The following is a 12,778-nucleotide window of genomic DNA, read 5'->3' on the forward strand; positions in this document are numbered from 1 at the left end:
TTCCTTGGATGTGAGATGGCTGAAGCTGTTGACCCATGCACACGTGTTGGTATTTACAATTGGTTCCCGGCTACCGGCCAGTCCACAGCAGACCACTCATATGGGGAGCACCAAGTGAGTTCCAGCCACAGTTCTTTTCTAAGCTTTAAATGCCTCGCGAAGACGCAGAGACCTCTTCCAAGTGCTACCTGGTCACGTCAGGGCACATTCAGCAGCAGAAGTTTGTTTCCCGTACAGTCCTTGGTATGGCTAAATTCCATTGTCCCTTTTTCAGCAGTCAAAAATCCATGATAAATTCTGTCCAACACTGCAGTCAATAACAGCAGCACCAGACAGTACATTAATTCCTTTACCACAATGCTATATGTCATTATAACTTTCTAAGTGTGGTGTTATTAAAAGGATCACTGAATCTCTAAATATCAGTGTGCACGTCTGGGTAAATACGTTGCTGTACAAGATCTCTGACATGCAGTTCATGCGTTAGGACTTGGGGATATAGAGTAATAGATGTTATGTGGCCAATAATAAAAATGACATTTGTCTTCCTAACAAAAAAAAATAAACATGAGAATTAAGAGTTAATCAACAGTCTCAAGGATCCTGAATGCCTTAGAAATATTGTTTATCCCTCAATTTATATTATGGCATTTTCTTCCTTCACACGCCCAATACACCAGACACGCTATCGCTAGTGCATTCACAGGACGTTGTAAACAGAATTTCTTCCACTTGGACTGAATAAAACTCCCTCGGGGTTTTGCTGGAGTGCAGTGATGAATGCTGGTTGCTAGGTAGTAGAAACTGACAGGGCAGCAAGCAACCAATGTAATGGTGATACTGCTGCTTAAATCCTGCTTATCAAAAAAGGTTCACAGTACCGATGAACTTAGGTAGTCTACAGGGCATCATTCATTTGTACACAAAGCAGAGAGGCTGTTCCAAAGAGCAGAGAAGGCAGGGGGCAGGGGAGAGGGCCCAGTACTAAAATCATGAACATCTTACCAAGGCATTTCTGTGCTTCATGAAGACAGATGGCATATACATTTAAGACAGGGAGCTAAGACAGACAGACAGAGCAACATACAGGACAAAGCACGTGGGTAAACACTGCCTGAAAATCTGTTCAATCCTGCGAGTCAGAAATTTAAGGCTGGTCAAAAAAGCCTCCTGTGAACCACGATAATCTTTGATGTTTGCACAAAAATCAATAAATAAAAATGAAGGGGATAAAAAAAAAAGACACGAGAGCTTTGGGTGTTATTTGGCACTTGGCCTCTGAAAATGACAAATCCTGGGATTAAAAAAAATATATATATATATATGACTCTAGTACCAAGCAGCAATTCCTGGCTAGACAATGCAAGCCTGGCCGGCAGTTACCTTTCTCTCATGTTTTGTGCCTTCCCCAAGCCATTAAGTAAGAGATCTGGCCTCAGCTTGCGTGTAACCAGTAATGACAACCTCTTTGCAGTTATCTGTGTGCAAACAACCAGAGACATTCAGAACTCCAATACAGCATTTTTGAAGAAAAGTAAATCAATCAAGAAATTAAACCAGTTAAAACAAATATTTCTTTCAAAGAATAAGGACAAAGAAAATGCCAAGGAGAAACTCGCCCTCCCTGCCCCACAATTCAACATGCAGAACAGTTGACCAGGGCTTTCATTATGAGCGGGATGGTTCAATGCAAGTACACATATCCTGAGCCATCCGCGGTGCCCGAACTCTGCGACATTGCTTTCAGGTGATAGAGACAAGATGGTCCATGCAAATGAGCTGACCAGAGTCGTGTTGTGTGCAATCAAGATAGGATCCCAAACATCTTCAAAATGGGTTAGAGTCACAAGAGATGAAGGTCCAATGAAGTGATTGGCATTTGGAAGCACACTGTTTTAAAGATATCTCCCTGAAGATCTGTTTATGTATTAATGTACTGGCCAATAGCTGACACTACCTGTCATCTTATTGCAAAAGGTTACCAGGGCAATTAATATGGAGAAGTAGCACTACTCTAGGTAATCTTTAAAGCCAGGATAAGATTTGTTAGCTACCCAAGTGGCATTTCTGACTTCAAATAGTAGTATCATGCAGGATTTAAATTGTATTTAATGGAGCCTGGAGTAACTCTACATTTAATTATCTCCATTACGGGGTAGACAGTACTTGAATTCATACAATTTAGCCGACTGATGAAGTTTGGTTTACAAAATAGATGGGATGGGAGATCGAGAGCGCCTCAGAGGACAAGGAGAGTTGTAGGGTGATGTTACTGGAGAGAGCCTCAGAGCATTGCCTGCCAAGCCCGCTATGTTGTTTAAGCTTCGGGATTTTTCATATCCTTTTATGAAAAAATGCACAGACATCAGTTGAATTCAACCAGAAAATAGACACAAACAATACCATGCAGGATAATCAAAAGTGATATTTTGAGTTCAAGGAAAAATCTTTTTTTTTTTTTTTTTTTACAAAGAATTCAATATCGAGACCATTTGTAACTAAAAAAATAAATAAATAAAGCTCACTAAGGCTGTCATTCCCAAAAGATGAAACCAGCTATCACAAATTATAGTTGTAATACTTCAAAATTTATTCTTTCCAGATTATATTTTGCATTGATGTAATTTTGGCATATAAAATACTAGGAATCTTTTAAGAATTAGGCAAAGCAACTTAAGTAAGATATAAATTTGGCTACTATTTTTACATTTCAGAATACGCTTCTGAGTAAAAACAAGTGGGCTATTTTTTCTTTTCATTTTTTATTATTTACTAAGCTAACAAGCAGGATTAACTTCAAGTGGACGGCTTTTTTTCTCAGCATATTTAATCTTCCAGCTTTATAGTGTTAAAAGGATGATTCTCAAATAATGGCACTGGATGCCATTATCTAGGTGATGTAGAATGAATGCCCATTTCTAGGTCCTCGGATAAGAAAAAAAAAGGAAAGAAAAAAAAAGAAATGAAATGAAATATAAGTTGAGTCATAATTTCAGCGAGTTACAGTCTGCACTTGGTTATCTGATGTTTTCAGTTGGCTCTTCACTGCCAGGAACTGAGAACCATTTGATCTGGATTCACTTTTTCTATCATCTCACATTCTAATCACTAGTGTGTGACGGTCATGAACTCACAGAATAAAAGATCCATCTCACAAGCTTTAACCCAGTGGTTTTCCTTAGCCACTCAAGCAACATCTTCACCTTCATCACGGTCACCTTGGGAAGGACTCATATATTGTAGTACCATTTATTAGAAAGGATTAGAGGTGGTTAAGTGGGGTGGGTGGCACACCATAAAGTTAGAAGTGAACTGTCTTAAGAGCAGGACAACCACTGACTGAGAAAGTAGTCAGGAAATAAATGTTCTGACAAGTCCCCTGAAAAAAAAGTGTTGTAGAACAAGGTAATGAAATTCTCTGTTGGGCAGTCAAAGCGGAGCAAGTACATCCATTTTCAGTGAACTCTGTTATCCCCTGGACTTAGGGCACATTCCTTGGGCTCTGATGGGCCCTCAGTGTGCATGACGACTATATGAGAAAGAAAATGGGCCTTTCGTGCTTCCCCGTGTTCCTCTCTACTACTTCTCATTTTCATGGTCTTCCGGGGAAGAAGCTAATACTATCTCTCCTCCTTTCACTAGAAAAGGAGAAATTAAGCGAGTTAGTGATTACTTGATTAATTAGTGCCCAGGACAAGTATGGACATGGATTACAATAACTGCTCGACTGGGGGGTGAAGTTGCACTGGATAGGAACATCCCTCCCCCCCCACCCCCACACATCAACTTCCAGCACACTAGATGTCTTCTCTGAGATTTTGTTGGTGGAAATTTATGCCATCCATTAACTATGGTAAAGTTCTCTAGGACATAATTTCTGCTAACGAGAGAATTATCTGCCAATATGTTTTGTTAGCATTCGGAGATATAAAACACGGGAGGTGATATATATTTCATCCTATTCCAGTGGATGATGGAATACTTAATAAGAGGGTGTCTTAAATAATTAAAAAAAGAATTGTAGATAATTTATCCTTATATGGGGACCTCCGTGTGCCTGGAGAGCTCATTGCTACTGCTCTTCTCTGAAGTGATTGGAAATACAACTTGGGGAATTATAGGAAGAATAATTTATCCTAGTTGACCATGTAATCTAAAAATGCAAACTACACTATAAACATTGATTTGGTTTGATTAAAAGCAAACCGGTGAATATGCATGAACCAGAGAGGTTGTTAATACCTATAAATCATTCATCCTTATAAAAATTTACATCTTGTCTCCCACAGCCTCCAAGCTCCTGACAGGACCTCCAAAAAGGTAAAAATTTGCTTGACAGTTTTCTATTAATTACACTATTTGTATGTAAATCTTGGTTGCCATTTTAAATGTTCAATTATTTTTCTGAAATACAGTTTTCAACATAAATATTACCCATTCTGTTTATAAGTCCTTTTAGTTTTTCATAACTATAATTTCAGTGTTCACTTGAAAAGACTTGCATTCTAATTTAATAACAAGTATTTAATTATAACAATATAATATATAATATATAATATATATAATAATATAATAACAAGTATTTAATTAATAATAAAATTACAAGTTATTCTTTTAAGTATGTATTTTTTATTTTGTAGGTTCATTTGTGATAGAAAATTTGATAAGTTTTTTGCTTAAGCAAACTTTTATTGAGTGGAATGGATAAAAATATAATTCATGAGAATAAACAATATTTAATCTAGTTGGAATTGGCATCTAAGTACATGGTATGCATTTTATACAGTTCTTAAGAGAATGTGCTTATTTGGGCCAATATTGAAACTGCTTATGCATACACTATCAATGGGTATGTTTTTGTGTACAAAAGATGTATGATTTTTTAAAAACTACTACATAAATAAAAGCATAGATTCTAAGTATTGGGAGTTCACTCCTATAAGGAATCCATAAATTTTCTTAACGTATGTCCAACTATACTCCTATCTCTTGACAGAAAAAGAATTCAGTGGGAATCTGGTAATTTCTTTTCATCTATATAAGGGAGAATTTTCAGAACTCTAAAAATCAAACCAGTAGAGAGACCAACTTGAAAGATAAAAAAGGGATCATATAGGAAATGAATGTCTGAACAAGAGTAATAGGAGAAATCTATAATCTACATAAAAAGGAACAAGAGATGAATGGATTCCTGATAAACATAACAAGAAAACACACTAATAAAATTAAGTGAAATTAATAAAAAATGTTATAAGGCCTGGGAGAAAAAACACAAAGTGTAAAGAAACTAAGCAAGAATGAAAAAGGAAGTTGATTATGGTGAGAAATGACAAAGAATAAAAGCCCAAAGATGAATTTTCAAAGATGTATTCATTGATAAAGAGAATTTTGCATTTGTGAAATAACATTTCATGCATAACTTTTCCATACAAACTAAATATCTTATTAATTGCTTTGCTCATGAAACGTTGCCATTTTACAGAAGTCTATATTTACATAGCGCTTTATAATTTGCAAAGTATTTTTTCTTATGCGATCTCCTTTGACAGTTTAAAATCCAAAGTATTGTCTAACAGTGGAAGGAAAAAATTTTAGCTAAGTTCTGAAACATGCAACGCTAGTATAAATATTGCATGTGATAATTTATTAAGTGATGCTCAAAAATGTATGTGAAAGTAACCACATATTACATACAAATACATATATACATATATACACATATGCATATATATATACATGTAGTGCGTAAGGATATGTAATGTACTTAAAATATAATGTTCTATACAAGAAATTATTAGTTACATACTATAATCATTATTTAATGTATGTATATATATTTTGCTTAAGTACTATGATAGGACATTAACTATCTTCATAAAATATTTAAAAAATTTATCTAGCACTTAATATTTAAATGTAAAGTAGCAAACAACCAAATAAACCTATTCAGATCATTGAAATACATTTTGGTGCAAATAATAGATGCAGAGGAATAGAAGTAATTGAAATGAAGAAGTATGTAAAATACGACACACCGAAGAAATAAAAGAAGACTCTGTCTTCTCTTTTGAGATTCAAAGGCATGGAGACAGAAAGGACAATACAAAGCACTCAGAAGCAATGAAAGAGAAGTACAGTATGGGTAATGAGACATTTCAAAGAGAGAAAACATCACAAAATAAATATGTAAGGCTTAAATTGTTAAAGTTTTCAATAGGGAGAAACTTCAATGAATAGCAAAAAAGTGCAGTATTTTTAAAATGCAGTTGCACTAATATGAAAGTTTTGGACTGACTTTTCATTAAAATTCAGTCCATTGCATAAGAAATTGTCATAGCAATTTGGTCAAAAGCAGAGAAAGGGAATCATGGCAATGAAGCAACTGGAATTATCATAGTAGGAGATAATCAAAGAGCATATCAGCCCTTGGACAAGGGTGGGTAATAGACATCACAAAACTATTTCTTAAGGAGGAAGAAAAGGGTCCAACTGTCCTGAGATCTATCAAGTTTATGCAAAACAAAAACAAAAACCGTATCTAGGGAATAGTGAGAGACAGTGGCATCATCTAGAAAATTGGAAGGACAGGATGGAGTGGAGCTTCAATGTTCTGTTATATTTCTTAATCAATATGCATGTCCAACAAAATTTATTCATTCCACAAGTATTTATTGAGTGTCTAATGTGTGCCAGGCACAGTTTAGTGTGGGTTGAAAGTAGTAATAAACTTAAAAGTATTATTATGCCTCAAAAAGAAATTCTATAACACAATTTATAAGTACGTAAGTAGCCTCTCAAGAAATGGAGTATAGTATTCTGTATAGCCAAGAATGTTGGACCTTTTTGGTCTTCTGACATTCAAATAAATCATGGCAAACTGCCCAAATACTGGATAAGAGACTCAATTACAGTGTGTTTAAAGCTTTTCTTTGGGGTGAAAAAAAGCCTTATTGTTTTATCATTTACTTATCAAATATATGCATAGAGTCCATTAGTGAGTTTTATTACTTGTAGTTAATAAGATAACTTTTAAGGACTGTTGAATACATTATATTAAAATAATCAGCTGAGTGACTTAATTTTTAAATACCCCATTACAATTCTTCCCATAGATGAATGGAAACCAAAAATATAAAGAAAGAAAGAAGGGTGAAATGTCTTTCAGATAAGACAATCAAGTAGGTTCTTACGATATGCACTTTAGTGTTTATAATGACCAAAGAGGTGATGAGGAATGCAAGAGAACACTGCGAGCAGTCTTTCCTAGAAAATGATGAAAGAGCATTCATATCACTCCATATATTTGTAGCACTTAATTTCTAAGTCACCTGTTAGGATCTGATTAAATGAATGCCTACCTTTCCTGATCCCTCCATCAGAAGCACACGTGTAATCACCTGTCGTCAGTAGGAAACATGTTTCCCCTCTTCTGTTTTTGTCTCTGGTACTAGAGCGTCTGATGGGGAGCCTTTCTGGGGGTGATAATGGCGGCTCACTTCCTGTACTGTCGTCACCTGATAACACTGGTCACAGCACCATGCCCATTGACAGACAGTGATGGATGAGGAAATGAGACAGTACAAAGAGTTTACACTGAATGTCCATAGTACAGTCACTCGATATACAAAACACAATAATCACATCATGATAAGAAAAAGTGTCTTCATCACTCATTACAAAAATTTATATGGAGTAAAATGGAAATGTATTGAAAAGGAGAGATATGTTCTTTGGGAAGTTGTACTTCCACTTTGGATTCTATCTAGTAGGAAATGGACTTTCACAGAACTAATATGAATTCAAAATAAGTGTGATAATGACGTAGCACATACATTAATATCTTATGATTTTTGACATGCTATCTAGTTACTGTGAATAAGGATCTTTAAAAGTGGAACCTATTTAAGGAAAAACTCCTAGGTACATATTTGGTTTTGGAGCTCTTCTTTAAGACACATGCTTATAATATTTGTAGAAGTAATTTTCCAAAAAATCTTCATAAAAATAATCCCAAAACTCACTTTGTGTCCAGGTTCTCCATTTTTAAGTGAAAAAATGTTTTTGAGCATAACGATGGATTAGATTAACTTCTCCAAATGCCCCTGAAACAAGTGTTTACTTCTATATGTTTTTGCCAAAGACGTTTGCATCCTATTGGCCTAGATGCTAGCTTATTATAACAATATTTACCCAGGCTGAGAGCATGTCCTGGTTCGCATGCCCTTCATAAGGACTCTGTACAGGTACTCTGAGAACAGTCCGATGAGACTAGCCACACCAACTAAACTCCACCTTTCATAAAGACATTCCTTGCCTGATAGTTTTCAGATAGATTGACAGAATTTGCAAAACAATGTACTAAATAAGCATAAGGATCTTTATGGGTAAAATCTTTAAAAAGCAGTTTAGTTCCAGCCACATTTTTTTCCTATTTACTTCGTATAAACTTCTGGAAGCTAATGAAGGAAGCTATGAAAATGTTACCTGCCTTTGTTTGCTTCCTTTGTGTAATTGGCATTATTTCTAAATTATATGAAAGTATTCACATGGGACTATCATAAATCATTTTTCTAGAAGAAAAAGATTAAATATATCTAAGTTATAGGGAATGCACATATCTTAAATTTTCAGAGTGGGCTGAAAGGTAATTAAATCGTTCAATCTATAAAATATTTCATCTGTACCAGACGCAGTAGAGAGCACATTACTGACTACCATTTTGGCAAAATGAGTATTAATTTACGGTCAATGTCCTCTAGATTATCTATGGCAATGGAGAGGGGTAGGGATTCAGCAGTAAATCACCCAAAATTTAGTTCAGGAGGGGAACAGAGCCCAATGCATAGTGCATAAAAAAGGAAATCCACAGGGAAATTCAACTTTGCCATTGATTAGACAAAGCAGATTATCTACCTCCAGGATAATGGAGAATTTATTATATTACATAGCATCTTACTCAATCTGAAGGGATTATACTGAATATCCTACCTAAGTTAACAAAAATGAAAATTTAATCAATCCTCTAGAATATTGCTAGGGATGACTTTTATTATCAAAAAGGCTATCTTCCATATCACCTTTTTGGTGTTCGGGCTATTGAAATATAAGCATCCATTCTTTTTAAGTAACTGCTTCTTGTGAAATAGGTTGAGATGCATGGCCCCATGTGGCAGAGATAAAACTGAGACAAACACACCAAGCCAAATGATAAGGAAATCAACATTTTGAGAATGAAAGATGGAAAATGGCCAGTATCATACCATCACATCGTGCAGGGGAACAAAGAAACATTGGCACAAAAGCAACAAACAGGCAAAAGAAAATATTGGCACCATCAGCAAAGGGCATTCCCACTAAAGCAGGAAAACTCTATAGACCAGCTATGCCGGCTCCTACTTCTACTTGGAATCTACTGAGAAGAGCTACAGTCTAGCTGTCTACAAACCTGACACAAACACATGTACTGTGAAGGGGTAAAACTGAAAACTCAGGACATTCATTGCAGACAATGAAAATGGTTGCCTTCTACCTGAGGGACATACTGGTCTATAAAGTGTTTAGTGGCATGCATTTGAAATTGTGCCTTACCTGATCTGTTATGTTCCAGAAGCCGATTGTCTTTGCCCAGACACGCGTCACCTTGTGTGCTATTGCAGGCCATATTTAATTCTGTCTTGCAAAAAGTAGGTGAGCTTGCCTGAGGGGCAGGAGGGATGTGCTTCTTTCTTTTCCTTGGAAGTTTCTGCTTCGCCATTGCCAAGGAGTAGTACATTCCAAAGTTGTTGACAATGACAGGCACTGGCATAGCTATTGTCAGCACTCCAGCCAGAGCACACAGGGCTCCCACCAGCATCCCTGACCATGTCTGGGGGTACATATCCCCATAGCCCAAGGTAGTCATGGTCACTACAGCCCACCAGAAGCCAATTGGAATGTTTTTAAACTGTGTGTGCTCACTAGCTGAAGGGTCGTTAGGTTGAGCTCCTACTCTCTCGGCATAGTAGATCATAGTAGCAAATATCAAAACTCCTAGAGCCAGGAAGATTATCAGCAGCAAAAATTCATTAGTGCTAGCTCGAAGAGTGTGTCCAAGCACCCTCAGACCTACAAAATGGCGGGTGAGCTTGAAGATTCTCAGGATCCTCACAAATCTCACCACCCTGAGGAAGCCAAGCACATCCTTAGCAGCTTTGGATGACAGCCCACTGAGTCCCACCTCTAAGTAGAAGGGTAGGATGGCCACAAAGTCAATGATATTCAAGAGATTTTTGACGAATTCAAGTTTATTAGGGGAAAAAATGATACGGACTAAAAATTCAAAAGTAAACCACACCACACACACTCCTTCTACATACGTCAAGGCGGGATCCGTTTCGATTTCATATTGCAGAACAACACTTGTGCCATTGATGACTGGTTCTGTCTTGTTTTTAACAATATTGAAAGCTTCGTGTGTCTCCAGGCAAAAGGTTGTGATTGAAACCAGGATGAAGAATAAAGAAGCAAAAGCAATAAACTGTAGGGGGGGGGGGAAGGAAATAAAAAAAGAAACAGAGAGTGATCTGAACTATAGTATACTTTGATCCAAATCTAAGAGCATCGATCCCTGCAGATGAAAAAAAATAAAAGCATATTTGGAGATTTTGCTGGGGATGTCACTCAAGTAAAAAAGAGATGCGTAGGTATCATTAATTAGAGTTGCACACGTAATGTGTTTCAAGTTCTGTTTTCTGCTTACCTAGGTAAAAACGTTTGCTTTATGTTGGAAAGTAATTTCTTGACTCTTTTGTATAAGAAAATATACCTGCTAAGAAAGCATAAAAATCAATCCAAAATAATGTTAAAGGGCAACAGACTGAAAAAAAATAATAAATGTACACAGCAGCTCAAGATATTGTTTCTGATCCTAGAAATCTTCATGTATTAGGTCAAGTTTTACATCTATAAATAAAAGATGCATCCCACACATGAGAATTTGGAAACCACCTAAAATTAACTGTAAGTTTTTAACCATAAATAAAATGTTCAAGTTGTCATGAGGTATGGACGTGAAAAAAAAAGTTTTTTAAGCTATGTTACAGTTAAATTGTATCAACTTAAGGTAGAGACTTGTCCAAAAGAACAGATCTAGAGATGAAGAGTAGGCAACAAGACTGAAGAGAGAGAAACAGAGTTAAGGAACAAACTAAAAGACAATTTTCTTTCTTACCTGAAAAAGAACTCCAAGTGTTAGAGGAGCATGCTATAAAATAGTGGGGTTTTTAAAAATTCAACTTTTTATTTCATTTCTTCAGTCAATATGTGAATACACACACCTACCAATACAGAATAATGATAATAGAAGCTCTTACTTTCATAGTTCTTATTAGTGCCAGACACTCATAAAAGCAAATTACATAATTAACTCATATCACTACTCATAACGACACTACTACTACCATATTTAACAGTTCTGCAATATTAACACAGAATTTAAGCTACTTTTCCAAGTTGTAAGACACGAAGTGATAGACCTAAGACACTAACCTGACAAGTCTCGCCCCCAATCGTTTAGTTAACTACCAAACTCTCACATGTTGAACACAAATATGTTGAAAAATTTATTTACATGAGGTCACATACTTCTTAATAGTCAATATCTGAAAACTTAACACCCAGTTTGAGTGAATGGTATTGCTGCAGACAGTACCAGAGGTTTCCAAAGAAGCCAGCAGATTCCTAGTGCTCTCTGCTAATGCTCTCAGATTAGTATGCGTACTGAGCACCAAGAGATTGCCCCTTGAATATCCAAATTAATTAATCATTTAGGAGCAAGAGGTCATCAGTCAAGTGCAGGGTAGTCCTTATTCAGAAATAATAGGGTATATCCAAATCCCGAACCTGTCCCCTAATGCCTATTCCTCACCCATGCCATTGAAAAGATCAAAGTTTCAAGAAGAGATTGAAACTACCTCCTTTTTTTCCTGGTAGAGTTTCAGTATAAGCGATTTACAAAAGGAAAAAAATAATCTTAGGATGATGACTATCTGCCTTAAAGAACCACCTCAAATTCTAAAATTGTTCCTATGCAGAGAAGCAGTTAGTACATCATTCATATAGTATCATAAAGCACGCCATTTTCATGGCTTTATTTCCCCATGCATATCGCCCCATTTTCCTTGGTTTTGACATTATGATTTCACAAATATCTTTCCCAGATGTAATTCAAGATGTTAATATGTTTTCACTCAGCTTTCTCTTTGTACAAATAAATATACGGTTCTTTTAAAATCAACTACTTGTTTTAACAGTATCACTAAGACCTTCTAGATACTTTAAAAGATGGTATCTTTTGGAGGAAGAATCAATTATCCTTGATTCATACATTACTTCTTAATCTAATCACAATTTTATCTCTAGATTTAAGAGTCACCTTCATTTCTTATTCCTCCTGAAACCTCCTTTTGTCATTAGAGCTCTGCTGGTGTACACATATTGACTCCCCCACCAAGCCACTTCCCACACTCTAGTCTCCAGCATTTCAGACTAAGTGTCAGAAGTTTTAGTGCACACATTCTACCTATGAGGCAAGTACAGAATACAAGGCAGTTAAAATAAACTGCAATTTCATTTTGTTTCTAGTATTCCTTAGTCAGCATTTTTTCAGCTAACTTTGCAGTCTTCAAACTCTGTCCATCTACATTCATGTAGGGAATTGATTGGGACTTCCCAACATTGCTCTTTCAAAATCTATTCTAGCTTCTCAGCCTACCTCTCATACAACAAAGACAATTTTCTA

The 12,778-nt window shown here is 36.0% G+C and overlaps 1 protein-coding gene across 1 annotated transcript in view; it reads right to left on the reverse strand.

Moving 5' to 3' along the window:
* Window positions 1-228: 228 nt before the first annotated feature.
* Window positions 229-12,778, reverse strand: part of KCNC2 (potassium voltage-gated channel subfamily C member 2) — a 175,773-nt gene continuing 163,223 nt past the window's right edge. Inside the window, exons 4-7 of the mRNA XM_034644201.1 lie at window positions 9,589-10,516; window positions 7,359-7,523; window positions 1,384-1,478; window positions 229-307 (exon numbers count right to left, since the gene is read on the reverse strand). Of these exons, the coding sequence (XP_034500092.1) occupies window positions 1,417-1,478; window positions 7,359-7,523; window positions 9,589-10,516 (1,155 nt within the window). The 3' untranslated portion in view covers window positions 229-307; window positions 1,384-1,416. The remainder of the gene's footprint in view (window positions 308-1,383; window positions 1,479-7,358; window positions 7,524-9,588; window positions 10,517-12,778) is intronic.

This window comes from Ailuropoda melanoleuca, chromosome 15, assembly GCF_002007445.2.
Source record: "Ailuropoda melanoleuca isolate Jingjing chromosome 15, ASM200744v2, whole genome shotgun sequence".
In the NCBI taxonomy this organism is placed as follows: Eukaryota; Metazoa; Chordata; class Mammalia; order Carnivora; family Ursidae; genus Ailuropoda; species Ailuropoda melanoleuca.